General features: G+C 31.4%; 1 protein-coding gene across 1 annotated transcript in view; it reads left to right on the forward strand.

The window, feature by feature from the left end:
* The window catches only part of RhoGAP1A (Rho GTPase activating protein at 1A), a 49070-nt gene extending 33508 nt beyond the window's left edge, over positions 1-15562 (forward strand). The window contains exons 14-15 of the mRNA XM_072536743.1: positions 273-4141; positions 4997-15562. Coding sequence (XP_072392844.1) covers positions 273-483 — 211 coding nt within the window. The 3' untranslated portion in view covers positions 484-4141; positions 4997-15562. The remainder of the gene's footprint in view (positions 1-272; positions 4142-4996) is intronic.
* The last annotated feature ends 2899 nt before the right edge of the window (positions 15563-18461 follow it).

The following is an 18461-nucleotide window of genomic DNA, read 5'->3' on the forward strand; positions in this document are numbered from 1 at the left end:
AGTGTGAGTTTCAGATGAGTGACACTCAATTCAGATTTAGAAATGGATTGCTGCTCAAAAGTTCGCTGTTTTTCTTATTTTTTTTTTTACATAAGTATAATTTACACACGAAAGATCTTTCAGGTTTCATTGTGGAAACATCTACGTTGCTAAACCACTTCTTTGAAATCGACAATACACCATGTGATGAGATAGGCAGTGATGCATCTTTTGTTTTTGAATAAGTTTGTTTCTTTTATTTTATAATACTAACATATATATTAATGCTTTAGGGTTCATCGACACGAAAGCGACAATAAGATGTCGCTACATAATTTAGCTACAGTCTTTGGACCAACGCTACTGCGTCCCGGTGTGAAAGCCGACAACACTAAACAGAAAGACACTCTGGCCACGGGTACCGTGGACGTGATGGCCCAGGCTGGTATCCTCTACTGCTATCTTCAGGATCTCTTGAACAACTCGCAGAGAATATGCAGATGAGGGGAGCTAACCAAAACCAAATCTGTAGGTAGTTTCTGGATTGAGGTTTGTTTTGCAGTGTGGAGTAAGAGAAAAATTAGTCCCGAATTTGAGTTTGTTACTATTTATTTTAAACATTTTTAATCTATATAGAATAAAAAATAAAACAAGATTTATATTTAAACGATAATTATTATTAGATGCATTTGTTTTTTGCATTAAAGAGACTATAACTACGATGTTATTGGTCATTGCGATTTTTTAAAAGATGACCTTATTAATTAATACGTTCATGTTAATCTTTTCCAATACATTGTTTATGGACACAATGCAATACTAGTTAAATTGAAAGTCACCTAATAAATCTGTGTGTTTTACGTGTTTTAAAACTTCCTGTAAACAAATTCTTTAATTGCTTAGATGTGAAAAATTCAGATGGGAACAATCACAAGCTATATGGCAATTGAATGGGAATACTAGTTACTCTCATGGCACATGCTCGACCTCGACGCTATCGCCCTAAAAATATTTAACGACAAAACATTACATTTTCTAAATAATAGTTCAGATCACTCATTCCATACAATTTTATTACTGTAGCGGTCACTGGCAGTGTTGATAGCCACCAAATTTTCCATACACCACGCGTAGTGCTTGGCCATGGTATACTACTAGGTTATAACCGTTTGTTCAATAACCGGTTAATATGGCATATGTATCTAGTATATCAAGGTTAGCACAAGAGGCTTACTTGCAGTCCACAAGACGAGTATCCGCTATATATATATTTTAACATTCAACTTCTTTAACCTTCATCGGACAGGCGTCAAAATATTACACAAAAGACGAGCCGGGGGCCTGAACGGTCCCCATTCTTAAATGGGTGAACTATGCATATACGAAAAAAAAAAACTGTACCAGTAACACATTATTTTTATAGTATTGAACATTTATTAGACTAAAGCATGCACATTACTACAAAATACATTCTACTGCTGACGCTAACAGACTAAACAACAACTCCATACTATTTGTACAATGTACACAAACTATCTCTGATTTTGCGTGTTCTAGACATACAAAATTGTTACATTTTACATATACTTTACTAGTTTTTACAACCTTGACCACTTAGTTCCATCTTTAGATACATATACCGGTAAGCCTTCGGAGTCAGTAACTGATAGTTCATTTTCTCTAATGCTTTGATCAATAATAAGGTCATTTTCTTCTTCTACCTCTGTTACATTTTCTTCATCTTCTAAATCACTGGCTGTATCCTCATTGATATTAGGCTCTGGATCATCACTTTCAAGTAAACGTAAACGTTCATCTTCTCTCAGTTGCTTTCAGCTAGATATAAATGAAACTTAACTCATGCACTATTCACAAATACGACAAGAAACCAACTGACACTGGAACTCAATATATTTATATTATTTACAAAACTCTTACATAAAAAACATAAAATGATAGTACACTCATAATCAGTACTAATCCGTAAAATCTGTGGGATTTCCACATTATTACAACTTTATTAGAATTCATTTTATATGACATAAAAGGCTGGCCGGGGTATTAGGAGACCTCAGCCTATAAAATTGAAGTTTAAATTTAATCTAACCGTTAAATGTTCTTGTAGGCATAATTTTTTATCAATACAATATATAAATTACAGATAGATGGAAGACTGCCAATTAAAACTTAAGATCTATAAAGTAACATCCAAAAATTGTGATCTGGGGTCAAACTAGACCCCGGCCAGTCCGATGAAGGTTAACTGTTCTTCTTCTAAATGTACCTATCTTCTAGTAATGTTGCCGACCATATTGACCCATCCTATTCTATTCACAGCAGCTCGAACTAGATCAGTTGATGTTAAACCAGTCCATTTCCTAACATTGGCCAGCCAAGATATACGTCTACGTCCAGGGCCTCTTTTGTCCTCAATGTTATCTTGTAGAAGTCGGTATTTACCATTACGATTACCTCTTTAACTGTAATAGGTTAAAAATATTTACAGAAAAATCAAGGCTGTTGGGAAAGGTCTCCTGAGCCCGTTACTTCAGCCCTACTACTTCATTAGTATACTATTTACTGGCCACTGCGCTACTAGTATATACAGTAAAATTTGTTTTCACTAAAATGTAGAGAAATATCTGGATAAAACTGTTAAAACATTTACTTTTCCACGCTCATATACCCGAATGATTTTTTTTTAAAGCAGTCCGTATAGAGGAGATGTCCATTAAGGAGGTAAAGAAGGAAATAGCTGCAATTTAACAATTTTGACACTTGGACTTCAATTTTTCTTAACTCAACACTATCAAAAAACCAAACCGTTTATTACACCGTAAATATATATTTGTATACATGCAATGTGACTGTAATTATTCATATTAGTTTTAAGTATATTTTGTATAAAATAATAAGCAGAACAAAGTTCGGAATGTGTCGCTAGTTTCGTTTTTATTTTTCTTAATAAGTTTAAATATTTATGAGCATTAAAAATATAAATTAGTGTTTTATGTTGAATAAGTACAAAGTGTTTATTTAGAAAGTTAAAAGGATGAATCGACAGCGTTTTATTTTCTCTATAATTGTTTTATGACTTAGTGTAAATTAATTTAAAATTCCTAAAATTTGTAAATAAAACAGCAGGAATAAAAATGGAAATATTCGTTTGTTTTCATAGATCATTGCTAATGAACGTCGATACAAATTTAAGTTTTCTATTTATATTCTTTCTTAATGTTATCTCCCCTCCCCACTTATCCTTCGTAACTCTTCTTTGTGCAAGTTATTTTGCTTCCGAGAATGAGTAACCATTCATATTCTTTATTTGGTCTGACCCAAATAAAGTAGCGCTAACAATCTTCCTCCAAGTTCATTGCTGGCAATGCAGCTAGCTCTTCTTAAGGCAATTCGGGCGTTTTTCAATCTTTATGGCTTCTCTTATAATTCTTGGTTAATAGAAACGAAGGGGGCTGTGGTTCTGGACAATAATTCAATAACAATTAATATTAATTCAACTAGCATTATTTCCATACTTGCTTTTCTTCTAGTAGTGTGTTCAAAGTTTCTTAGTATACCTCGAGTTATAGTTGTATCGAGTCTACTGGTAAGGCTAAGTGCTAATCATATATATGCTTTTATGATATACACATCATTTTACGGTAGACCCACTTTTTGAAAAGCATTTTTCGTTTATAATCTCATTTTTTAATGGTACCCGTTTTCGCAAATTAAGTAGTAATGGGAAAAACTAACTCCGTTTAGCGGTAGCTAAGCTGGCCATTATAGGACCCCGTAAAGGAATATTTTCTTCTTTTATTTCTTCTGTAACATATTACATAGTTTTTAAAATCTTTAAATCTACTATTATCCCACTGCCAGTTGTGTTACCATCCTAGTTTTGTTTCTGTGTATAGTAGTATGATTTTCTCAAATAACACACAAGAAGAGTGGCTTGTACATTTTATCCCGTACTTCGTTGAAATAATAATGATAGATATATAGTCTTTTTTAAGACAATAGACTGTTTTTATACATATTATAGACTGGGTGTTGAAATGGATCATATAAAAATACCGAAATCCATAAATATATGTTTTGTTGTCATCTTGATCACACAAATTTTGAAAAGTTTCCTAAAAAATTACGCCACCATTATAGTAAGGTATACACTTTTCCACTGAAGCCAATAAAATAGGTTTGAAAATCAATATTAGTAAAACCAAGTCCATGAGAATAAATGCAAGGAACAACACGCTATTGACTATCGACAATATGCAGATTGAAAATGTGGAAAACTTTACGTATCTTGGAAGTGTCATAACAGAAAACGGAGGTACAGAAGACGATATTCGTATGAGGATACGAAAAGCCCAACAAGCTTTCAGCACGCTCAACCCTGTTTGGAGATCTGGCGAGTATACCACAAGGACAAAGATCCGAATATTCCGATCAAATGTCATGTCTGTTTTACTCTACGGATGTGAAACCCGGATGTGAAAGTAACAAACACCCTCACAGACAAACTGCAAGTCTTTGTTAACAAATGTCTACGAAGAATTGTTCGTATATTCTGGCATAACACCATCAGAAACGAAGATCTGCTACACCTGACCGAACAAAAGAGGGTACAAAATGAAATTAAGTCCAGAAAGTGGGGTTGGATCGGTCACACACTCCGAAAAAATAGTTCCAGTATCGCAAAGACTGCCCTAGAGTGGAATCCCCAAGGGAAAAGAAAAAGAGGTCGCCCAGTACAAACTTGGAGAAGATCCATCATGGACGAGATAAGAGGCCAAGGAAAGTCTTGGAATGAGGTGAAGACCTTAGCGCAAAACAGAACCCGATGGCGCGTTTTCACTGAAGCTCTATGCTCCACTTAGGAGTTCAAGAACTTTATATATGTATATATATATATATATATATATATATATATATATATATATATCTATATATATATATATATATATATATATATATATATATATATATATATATATATATATATATATATAGTAAGGTATACGAGTATGGTTTTGAGATTAAACAAGTTTTAGTAGACAAACTCCTTTTCGATTATACACTTAATACGACGTATTTCAATCACTTTTATCTCTCCGAAAGGCAATTTTGCTGGAGCTCCTCCTGCTGAAGTTTCGACTATATTCTCGTCGTTTGCTCCAAAACCGAGTCCTCTGAGTCTTTTTTGTTTGAGAACAGGAACTAAATCTAACGAATACGGTGTGTATTCTATCAATCCGTATCCTAACTGGTGTAATTTTGCCATTCAACGGCTACATTGTGAAGAAGTTGTCTTAATGCAAGAAAATTTTCTGCGAGAAATAAGACTTAAAGCAACATGTTGTTTAAAAGAACTTGACTTTGATTGTGAAAATTATTTTCAATACTTTTAAGTAACGATTATAAGTTAATAACAACACATATATTTTATAGAAATTCAAACAACGAAAAATTAAGATAAACGTTTGTTTTAAAAATAGTTGAGTCTTTTAGACTTAAGAAGCCGTCAGAGATCAAGCAATATTGATTCGAACAATTAGTTTTAGTTTATCAGAAATATGTCTTTATCTAGTCACACCATCTTTGGTGCAGCAGCTGCGTCCTTGGATAAATGATATTTGATTATATTTTTAAACGTAATTTTTAAAAACAGCAAAGAATCAACCATAATTAAGTAATATAAACATAAATTTTATATATAAAAAAAACGAAATGGTATTTTATTTTGTAGTCTTATGTATAAAATAGAAATTGCACAGTGTAGCTAGCGTTTTAATGTCACTAATAAAGTATCTGATATTGATCTGTAAATCACATTACCTATTACTTCTCTCGTTTAACTTACGACTGTATAACTCAGATTGCTACTTGACCAAAAATGTATATAAAATGTAATGAAAAAACTGTTATTCGATAGAGTTTTGAAAAATATTAAACACTTATTTTTCATTTGGAAGTCTATTTCTCGAGATATTACAGTACAGTACCAAAATTGTAGAAAGTGACTAAAATATATTTTTTGGGAAAAGCTCTTTATCCGTTTAAATTATTAGACTTATGACTGATTAAAGGATTAAATTTAATTCTTATTGTCAAACGAGATTTAATGACATGGGATTAGAAAAAGGGTCGTCTAGTAACTTTTAGCACAGGTAAAACTGAAGTACTTAAACAATTCTTGGTACGAAACAGTACTAATAATAAATGGGTCAAATGGGTTAACTGAATATTTATTTCCATACAATATAAAAAATATGTTCAAATAAAAACTAACATTATACATAATCTAATCTGAACCATCTATGTCATCTTTAGATTCATCAGTAGTATTTTCGCCTAGATCCACAACTACTGGTTCCATTGTAATTTCATTGAAGTTATCAGGGTTCCACATATTCTGCTCTTCTTTCACTACATGCTCGATACATTTTATTCACGACTGTAAGATCACATTGCTAAAGGCACTATTAAGCAGATTTTTTACATAATTGAATTTGAAAGTAACATTTTCCCTTGCTACTTCATTATTATTTGAGCCCACATACGTTATATCGGGTTTAATTCACAATGGTATGGCGGCAATCGAACTACAATTACGCCTAGTTCTTGTGCCATTTCATCTACTACATATTTAATATAATTATATTAATGACATCTTGCTAAATTTAGTAACTGGATTTTCAAAATTGGTTCACTTTCTATAATTGTGATTTATTTATTTATTTATCGTATGGCATACAATAAGAACACATATTTAAAAAGCAATATAAAACATTACATGGAGTATTACAAACGAACATCTAATGCATTAATATAGTCTAAAACATTTTCGGTCGCATTCAGGAACTCGTCAAAAACTCCAGGGAACCGCCTTCGGGGGCATTCTTCAACAATGTGACGGACGGTCTGTCGTTGCGCACCACAGTCACACTCCGGAGTAAGGGCTTTTCCCCATTTATTTAAGCTGTCAGCACATCTACCGCTTCTTGTTCTTATTCTGTTTAGCGTTGTCCATGTACTCCGGGTCAGTTCAAAGCCTGGCGGTTTCTGGTCGATACAGGCCATTTGCTGTGCTTCCTGTGGTGAGTCGCGCTCCCATTGTCTTCTCCAAGCGTTGGTGAGGTCGAAATGTTCCTGATGTAAGGAGGTGGCCCTTAACATGACAGGATATCTGGAGCGCAGTCTGTTCATTTCGATATCACGCCTATCATGGTGTATGGGTAGTTGATGGTTAGTTAGTTATCTACAATTATGATATTTGATTGTAGACCGTTTCCATAATTTTCCTAGGGTATCAGGATAAATGGTTTTTCCGATTATAGCGCCATCTATCTACAATTTGGAAAAATGTCTCGAATAAAAGTTACTTATTTTTTCATAATACGAAATTAAAATCTGCAATAAAACATGGAGGTTTTGACAGAATGAATTTTAATAAACAGAATAGCAGTCATTTGGTGTATTTTAAGAGAGAGATCTATGTGAATCAGTGAAAATTGTAAACTATTTAATCATAATATTCAAATAGTTAATGGATAGTCTATTTTAAAATTTTAAACTATATCAAATAGGACGCAGTTGCTGGTTTTTATTCTTAGTAGCTAAGCTAAGAGGATATTCTACTCTTTTAATTTTTTATACAAAAATATCACTATTATTATATAATAAAATCAAAAGTAATTTTAACATAGTTTAGTACTTAATCGTACTATTAGTAAATTATAGACCACTGTAACAATTTGGATTTCAAATAAACACTTTGTACGCCGTTTGTAATTAATATTAGTTAAAAGAGTTAAAAAATAAACCACAGTATTTCTTTATTTTCAGTTAATTTGTATATTTGTTGTAAACAAAAATTTTTTTCTTTAATTCAGGTGCTAAATTATCTCGAATTAAGAAGAAATGTAAATTCTAATCCTGATAATACGTATGCCAATGATCATTTGTACGTCATTTAATATTGTTTATTTTTTACACAAATGTAGATAAGTTAAATGTAATGTTAATTTTGATGACAGTTTATGCATAAATTTCGACAATTGTTTCCAAAAAATTCTGAAATAAAAATTATGAATTATTTTAATATGTAAATGTACAATTAGAAAATATAATTTGTCAATTTTTCATTGGTATAACCAAGGAGCGCCAGATAATATTCTTTAAGTACAACTTGACGAATTTTATTTCTTGTCTGACCGTTGAGTGCGCACTGGCAAAGCAAGAAGCAGGCAGGGAAAGCAGTTATTTTATATTTTACAGTTTGTTACACTGTACAGTCCGTACAACACAAAAATTCCTATTACACTTATTCATAGCTGAAATAAACTTACTGTTGCAGACTGTTTTAATTGAAGAACAATCGTTAATATTAGAAGTTTATATTCACTAATTTTAATTAAAAACTTTCTTTTTGTAAATACTAATCTATGAATGACTAAATATAAACTTAAACCTTCATTTATGTATAAATGAATCGTATTGTCTTTATTATCATTTTATATTTGTGTTGATATAAACTTTTATCATACTTACGAATGATCATTTTCATCGAAATTATAAATATGATTGGATTAAAAACATAATTATTGTAAAATAGGTTTTGATTATGCAATGGATTACTAAACTCTGACATCACGCCTGGAAGGGAATTTCATCAACTTCTTTAATAATTTAATATCACGTGAAAGTCCATTATACATATTTTAGTTGACTTTTGTTCTTACTTTGTTAGTTTTATTAAGAAACAGAATATCCAAACAGTATTTTTACCATATCAAATTTAAGCGACATAATATTTGTAGTTTATATTTTTCTTGGAACTAAATGTTCTTCTAAAACTTCCTTAATGTTCAGTCGATTTTTTTCTAAACTTCGAGCTATTTCATGAAGGTGAAAGCGATTTTCATTTTTCTCCTAATACGATTACCGTATTATTAACCAACCAATAAAATTACTCTAAAATTTTGGAGAACAGAAGTAGCGTTATTTTACAGTCAATTTGAGTTCTCCGGTGCAATCAAATAAGTTTTAATGAAACTAGACCGACTATATATGGCTCAAGGGTACCACACCACACATATAAAATTTCTGGAAAGATTGTGTCCGTACAAAGGTATCTTAAATTGTTACCTACCTATAAACTACACGCTTTTTGAATTATGCGTCGCAGCGGAAAAAATATTTGTCGTCCATAAGGAAGGGGACTGGCTAAACAGGAAAAATTGGAGAAAACGGTTGAGTGAAGGAATACAGTGAAAACTGTGGAAATCCTTGTATATATATAAATAAAATTTTTGACAATTTTTGTCAACAGTGAGACAAATCGCGACATCTAGTTTTAAATGGTCTTTGGATACATCCCGAATACGATGATTAATAATCTAATGTACAGTATCAGAAAGAATTTAAAGTGGGTATGCACTTTGAACGGTAGAAACTGAGAGAAACATTTAAAATGATATAGCGATACTAGTAGGCGTGGCCACCAAACCAATTCGTTTCGTAGCTATGTTTCTCTAAAGCAGCGTTGCCAGGTCATCGAAGTCAGAAAATCGTATGTCGTTGTTCAAATTATGGTCTTTTATAGTACGGATTATCGTACTTATATTTCATCGAAAGAAATTAACAACGTACAAAAAATAATATATTTAATTTTTTGTAAAAGAAAAAAATGAAAAAGTAAACCTAATGTGAAGTTTTTGCAGTTCATCATCAGCTTCTTTCTAGAGCCAGTGGCGGATAGACGGGGGTAAGTTCCCCCAATAAGGTTCAAAATTAAAGAAAAAAATTGTTAAAATATAAAAATACATTCGCTGATATGAAATTTAAACCACAGACAAACAAATTCAATGCAATAAACCCGCTAGTTAGGAAAATTAGTGCATACAACTTATTATTTATATCTTTTATGTAGTTTGGGTTTATGTAACTTCTTGGACTTCTGAGCTTATATAAGAATTTAAAGATTGCAACCTAATACATACCACATGAGCATGTTTATCCAATTTTGAATCCATATCATATGAACAAAAATCATAAATGAAATAATATATATGAAAGACAGTTTAGATTTAATTTCAATATAGAGCACCACCATTCGCTTATACGTTTTTCGTCTTTGTCATTTTGGACTCATAGAGTGAACTTGTGGAAAGCTCTGAATGAAACAAAATCTTTCTGTCATATTAGCAATTATTTTAAAAATAACTAGCGGACCAACTCGACATCGAGTTTTTTAAATGAAATTTTTATTTTGCGAGAAAAATTAAGAGATCAATACAAACAATATAAGGAAGAATATACATAACATTCATCAATAATAATGCAAGTAAAAAGTGTATTAAATATCACGAAATATTTCGTCGAAAACAATGTTTTTTGTTACAATGTTATCATTTAGCAGTTAATTTTGCATGCTGATAACGAATCCGGTGTCAGATTTGCTCTATCTTGACGTTTTATGCGCATTTCGGGTCACTTCCGGTGTCGGATCGCAACCGGAAGTACATATTTAGATTCGTCTCGACGAGACCTTTCGATCCATATATACATTGTGGGGTCTAAAACTTAAAGTAAATTTTAACTTCCGGTCATCTCAAAACCGGAAGTGAATTTTTGTACCAAAAGTATATCTTGACAATCTCATACGTAATACTAATAATATTCCGAAAAAATATTTTAATTATCTAATATGGTTTTTGAGTAAAGTGGTGGACAAGAAAAGGGCTTAGCGTTTTGGTATATAAGATGTGCACCAGACGCTACAGCGACATCTATTAAAAACCAATAGAACTTCGTTCGACACAATTCAGACAAATTTTCCTGAATTTATTTGGAAGGATGTTTTATTCGTTTTTAAAAAATATGTAATTTTTAAAATATGTAAACATCGATAAAAGTATTGTGCATTCTCCACATTAACAGCTGTTTATGAAATATTTTTTGGACGAAATCTCTAATATAAATACTAGAGAAAAACCAATACCAATATTTACAACTATAATATGTCTAATGGGCGTTTATCAAAATTAAAGGTGTAGAAGTTTCACTTCGTCATGTCACTAATTTAATAGTTCATTTTAACGCAAAAATACTTTTCGGCTTTAAAAATTAAGTATGTAGGAGGCAGCTTTGTTTTTAGTATTGTAATGATTATAAGCATCAACTGAGTAATTTTTTATCTAGATTGAGACTGCTTCTAAATAAATTCGACTGGTGAAGCAAAGTATTAGCTGTGAAATAACTTACATATATAAATCTAAATTATCCTTTTAGAGCTTCTTATACAAATCAAGTGTTACATTTTTATGGACCATTTTTATAGGTATAATAGAGTATAAGATATTTAAAGCAGGGCTTTGCATACAACTTTGGATTTTTTCTTGTCGAAGTATAGTTGTTGAATTGTCTGCCAAGTCCACAATTTGAAAACATACATACTTACATTGTTTTTAAGTATTACATTACAATTGGTTTTGTATAAAACCAACGTATTGCAAAAAAGACTAATGTGGAAAAGTGTAGATGACGGGAAGTATCCGAAACATCCGATTGTGCTATATGGGTTTTGATGCACTTCCCTAAATCTGTATATTGTCTGAAAGCAACAGTTAACTACTGTTAACAACTTCCAAATATTTAGATTTAATTTTATTTACTATTGCTCGAAAGAAGCTCTAGTGCATAACAGCCTCTTTTCCGTTCATATCTGCTATCAATTCTTAATGTTATCTTTCAAATCTTTTATTTTCACTTTTTTCTCATACAATTTTCTCGATGAAAGGAATTTACATTTTTCATCAATTAAATTATTTTGAGCATGTAATTTAGCTACTTCTGGTAGTAAAGGTACCTGAACTAAGGCACTTTTTCATAGTTTTCATGATATTTTAGTGACGTAATCATTAATAAGTCGAAATCATATTTCGAAAATCGAAAAATCATAAATCGAAAAGTAAATCATATTTCGAAAACGTGTGTATCGCTTGGTATGTTTCTTGATTGTTCAACGGTTTTGTGCTGCTTGTATTTAATGAATTTAAAAATAGGTTTAGGACAAGAAACTGAATATAACGGTGGATAGATAGATACGTTTATTGTTACTATTATTATTAATTTTTACATAGTAAACACTACATGTCATGTCACAATATAAATAAGTCACTGATGTATTCATAGGAAATAACTAAGAAATAATACAAGAACACATAATACAACATATACATTGTAAAATAGAAATATAAAAAAAAAACAACTCAGTTAGGTGTAAAATAGTTTTCATAAAAACGACCACACTAGGAGCTCAAACAAATAAATTCATGTATACTATAGAAACAGTGTTCCAGCAAGAAGTATTTTGCTAATTTATAAAATTGTTTACAATTTATTGCCTTAATATCAATATTTTTGTTCAGGTTTAAAAAACAATTATACAGATTATAATCTATTTTATTAATTTGTGTAACACACAATCTGGAATATGGTATAATGATATGATTTTTGATTCTTGTGTTGTACTGATGTTGATCAGCATGTGTTTTTACATCTTGTATATTATTATGAACAGTTAACAAACTTTCAAATATATATATTGAAAGTAAAGGAAGAATACCATACTTTTTAAACAAAGGTTTGGAGCTGGCACAATATTCTGCTGAGTCAATAATTCGGATTGCTGCTTTTTGAAAAGTGAAAATGTTATATGCATTGGACGAGTTTCCCCAAAGAACTATGTCATATGTTAGGATACTATGAACCATTTCAAAATAAACTGACCTAAGAATATCTCGAATCACAGAAGTAGCCAATCTGCGCATGGCAAAAATAGGTAAGGCTAGCTTCTTACACAATCCTTCAATATGGTGCGACCAGTTCAACCTTGTATCCATAGTAACCCCTAGTAACTTTATTGATTCAGGTGGTTTAACCCATCTATCGGAACTAAATACTATTGTCTAGGTTTTCTGCTCGTTTAACTTAAGTTTGTTACAGTTAAACCAGGATTTAGATTTTTCTAATATTTCCTGACTGTAATCAGTTTTACCTCTACATAATAAAGTTGTGTCATCTGCAAAAGAACACTGTTGGTGTTTTCCAACGCACTTGGTAAATCATTTATATGTATCAAGAATAGCAGATGTCGCAAAACTGATCCTTGTGGTACTCCGGTTGAAACTGGTAGGGGATTAGATTCTTGATTATTAAATGCAACAATCTGTGTTCTTCCTGTGAGATATGATTTTAAAAGGTCGTGTATGGTACTCCTTATTCCATAGTACTCCAATTTTATCAATAGTGTTTGAATATCGACACAATCAAAAGCTTTTGTAAGCTCGCACATTAATCCATTAGTAGGTTCACCTGCATCAAAGACCGTGAACAATATGTTGTATTACTTCTAATAAAGCTTTAGTTGTTGAGTATTTTTTCCTATGCATCTCCTGGCTCAACAATCTGAGAAAGTGGTATAATTGCAGTTCCGTCGACTTGTTCAGAGCTGCAATCTCAAAAGTGAAAATATAGTGAAAATAGCTGTGATGATTACTCTCCTTAGGGGAGACGGTACCTAAAGAAGAATTTTTTTCTAAAACCAAATTGATTTGTTATCCAAATAATTTGTTATACGTTCTTGGATTAAGATTTCAAAAATTTTACTTACTTTATTGATACTATGGTAATAGGTCTGTAATTGTCTGGAGCATTTTTATATCCTTTTTTATGAAGTGGAATTACTTTTGATATTTTGAATACATCAAGCCAGTAACCTCAAGTTGTTAAATATTATTGTAAGTGGTTCAATAATTATATCTAGAGATGCCTTAATAATTTTACTGTTAAAACCATAGTAGTCAACACATGATATTGAATTGCAAAGACTTAGGATCGTCTTAGTGTAACAGTTTGTTTTTTTTTTTATAAAACAAGAGTTATTTTGATTATTTCATGTAGCACTGAATGGTCGCCTCTTTAAAACAGCGCAGCGGTTAACAAAATGGCACATAAATCTAGGAACTTACTGAGCGATCCTGAGTTATTTTTGGCAGATATTAATAAAAAAACAAACCAGTTATATTAGAGCGCGGGAAATTAGAAAAGTAGATTGATCGTTGACACGTTTTCCATGAAGGCTGAATCACCAACGGTCAAATTATTACGGTTAGTCTACAGTTTTTTTCACACTATCACTATTAAATATCGAACGGTCGCCATTTTGAACAGACACTCAGTACAAAAATTTAAGTAAATAAAAAGTGACACGAGAGCTTTCAAGGGCCAAATAATCCCATTTAAATTGTAAGATCTTCCAAAATGGTGGATGGATGCCATTTTTAAGATCTTATAATAGGTTACTTTTCAGTTATTTGTAATGATTATGTCATAAAAACCATGAGCAGGTGTTTTAGTTCAGTTACTCAAAAATTGATTAGTGTTTTATGCTTCCGAAAATAGTTGGGTGGGGAGGGGGATACTTAGACGTGTCCATTTAATTTAAATCTAAAGACAGCTAACTCTTCGCTGTAATTCAACACAAACTTCATGTCTAATTTCTGGAGATTTGTTTGTCTCTTCACATTCTTTGATATATTTTTTGCCTTTGAACAAATTTGCTTCTTGGCCATTACTGAAATGGATGTTTTTGAAAATACTTTCTCGTGTTACTTTTTTACTCAGCCAACTCGGCTCACTTTAATCTTTTTACTCCCAAATGCGAACAACAAGCAGTCCGTTCAAGGTCATATGTTGACATTAATACTAATAGAAAGGCGTCCAAAAAGCATTGAAGAGATCTAAGTTACTAAAAACGTCGTTTTGTCATTGGGACCTTGAGCATGCTAGTAGTGATTGAGTCTAGAGATCTAAGATCAAAGTGCAGAGTGACGCCATATATCTATACTATTAAGTGAATATCTTAAATAAGTATATAAATAAACTCGTTTCGGACTTGGCAACCATTTAACGCCTATTACAATATTAAAAGTTTTTATCGTATTTTGACAAATATCTGACGATCCACGACACCATTATATGGTGTTTATCGCCTAAGTAGAGACATAAAGACATTCAGGATTCACGTTACGTTAGAAATAAATATTGGTTCATTAGTGTTGAATTACTTTCATTTCAATGTATAGTGAAGTTATATACATATATTTGAATACATAGAATTCCATATTCTGATCACATACATATAGAACAGAAAAATTCTGACCATATTACAGTTATTGCTATCATTTGAGAGTATTTTCCCATCATTATTCCGTATTCGTGTTTATAATATGCCTTTTTTATGTAAAATACCCAGAAGTATCATTAGAATTGTACAAAATATTAAATGGTTTTATTATTTGATTATATAATTTGTCAAAATACGATGAGCTGAAAAAAAATTAGTTCTCCCCCACTATTTATATGTATATACATTTCATGTCCATTTTTCTTGTAACTGTAAGTATTCTTGTAAATGTGTGATTGTATGTAATATTTGTTATTTTATGATCAGTTGGTTCTGGTAGTGGCTTACCTGAAAACTAAAAAAGAAAGTACAGAGAATTATTGTATCAGTTATACTTAGTAATTTATAAAATAAAAACCAAAAAGTATAATGTAAAAATTTTAAAATAAATAAAGTAATTTAACTAAATTTATATTTATCTGGAAACTTATATAAACGTTTCTTTACGCTTTATGAAAATTATGCTATCTTTTGGGAAATGAACAAGCCACGGAGTAGTAATTATCTAAGATTAAGATCTTTACAGTAAGACATTCTAAATGCAATAAATGCTCACCACCGGTCATCAGACCGCGGCAATTAATGCTGCTGATTCATATATGAAAATAAATAATAACAGATCGTTTATAGTCAATCAATTCAGCAAAACGAGTAATAAATTTCCTTGTCCTCACTTCCTGTTAATTGGGCGCACCCAGTATATCCCCTTTTTCCTTCTTGGTCGCATTCAGGCTCCTCAAAAGCAGTTGTTAGATAAACTATCTGATCACGTACAATATTTGTAATAAATCTGGAACGTACGCTCATGATTTTTTTGTCGTACTGACGCCTTCGGTATCCATATAAAACAGAACTAGGAATGCCTGAGGAGCGATCACTTTGTATGAGCTCTTCATGTTACACTCTACAGATATTTGCAGATGAGAGGTTTAAGTCGAAATGAGTATCGTAACAGTAACAGCGTTTGTATATGTTATACAGAGCGACTTACTACATGTTGTACATGTTGTGCAGATTTCTTGCTTTATTTTTATTTCAAATACAAGCAAATCGGTATTGACGTTTTGGACAAATGACCCTACCCCACCCCAAATGACTACTATTAACCCATGACTAATATGAGCATTTTGGATATAGTTTAAGACATGCCATAAAATAGGATGAGCGAAAGATAATATATCAAGCAACAAAACTATTAGTAAAACTTGTGAGGAATCAAAGTTAGTTTAGCATTAAATGAAATTTATATTTATTATACTTGTCAATTAAATATATTTTAGACCCTGCAAAACGATAAATAACTTTATAGCCCTGTTACGATAAATCCATTTAGGGACCACAGAACGCATATTACGAATTTCTAAACATTTTTGAATCAAATTTTTACTAATTTAAACCGATACCATAATTCTCGTATTATTTTTAATAGCCAGAATCATTCAGTCTTATGGTATACCTATTATGATAATATACTATACCTGCATTCAAATTATATTTTATATACATTTGTAATTGATTGCAATACAGATATTTATAAACTTATAGGTGGTATTTATGTTTTTCTCCCTATTAAAAAAAGAAGTATTTCCAGAATATCTGAATCACTCAGTATAAATAACCATAAAATCGTTGGAAACCATAACTTTTATAAAAATAAGGAGCCATTCGTTACAGAAAAAAACAGGTCTAGACGAGTCTTAAAAATACAGAAGGGTTATGCAAAAACTATGAAGAGTTGTTCGAAAAACAAGCGAAGGGAAGAAGATTAGTGAATAGTATGATAGGAGACCTGTATGTAGTGAACGACATACTGAGTGATGTTCTTAAATGTACAACTAGAATATATACATACCGATAAGGCAAGTTTTCAACTACCGTATACGTTATTCAGTATGTGGAACAAAGATAACACTTATTTCTTTGAATAAGAATGAGACACACTCCAAGCATGTTGGAGTAGCGAGTCTAACTTTTAAACAGTGTTGCAAAATTGCTGTTCATCATTCCTTCTAAAATATTAGTCGGATACATGAGTGTAACAATATTTAAATCCACTACAGTTCATTGTAAAATAAAAATTGATATTGCCCCAACAAAACTTACATGAAGTAATCATGTAACTGTTATTTTTTAAACGATTATATCATTACTTGATTATTTAACAAAGAACACTGAATTGAGAAATTGATATGTGACAACAGCGTGAGCTAAATAAATAACTCACTTTAGTAGAAAGACGAATATTGCGCATGACGTTTATAAAAAAGTGTTAGAGGACTTTTTTGTTCCAAATTGTGTATTATATCCATATCTTTATAAGATAGATTAATATACTATATTATAAAGAATCATTTAAATAGTAGTGTTGCAGCTTCCCTTCCAGATCGCAGAGGTAAGCACTCAAGCAGATCACACAAAATAGACCAAGATGTTAGGGATTTTATGATAGAGCTTATACTTTTTGCTCACATTAGGAGGGAGACAACGGTATTTTTTATGAGGATTTCTATTAATTTCTGTGATTCTTCTACAGGAAATTTATTTGTTTTTTTAATTTTTTTGTACGTTTCCAGATATTCTGCACACGCCGGCAACGTCGCAGAATATTTGACCGTACTCCTGTCTGCTAATTTGTCTATCGCTTATAGTAATTAAGCAGTGATTAAAGATTAATTATATAAGCTATGTTATTTCAATATATTTGCTGTATATCTATATTTTGCTCTATGATAATCTTGCAGACGCTATACTAAAATCACAAGTAAGGTGCACTAGAAATAAACAAACCAAGACTCTTGAATGTTATGAGGAGCACTCCCGACTGTATATACATTGTAAATCATGATTTGGGATTTATACAATGTATACACATTGTAAATCATGATTCGGGAGTGCTCCTCGTAACATGCAAGAGTCTTGGTTTGTTTATTTCTAGTGCATCTTGATTGTGATTTTAGTATAGAACCGGAAACTCCAGAAATTACCACAAATGAAGAACTTAATATATAAATGTACATGAAGTTCGGAAAATACTTGAAAACCTGAAGAACAGAAAAGCAGCTGGTAAAGACGGGATACCAAACGAGTTACTGAAATATTGTGGAGCAGCAATGACAGAACAATTAACAACATTAATTAATAAAATTATAAAACACAATAAAATACCGTAAGAATGGAGAACGAGCGAACTAATTCTACTATTCAAAAAAGGAGATAAAAAAGTCAGAAA

This window comes from Diabrotica undecimpunctata, chromosome 7, assembly GCF_040954645.1.
Source record: "Diabrotica undecimpunctata isolate CICGRU chromosome 7, icDiaUnde3, whole genome shotgun sequence".
NCBI classification, from domain to species: domain Eukaryota; kingdom Metazoa; phylum Arthropoda; class Insecta; order Coleoptera; family Chrysomelidae; genus Diabrotica; species Diabrotica undecimpunctata.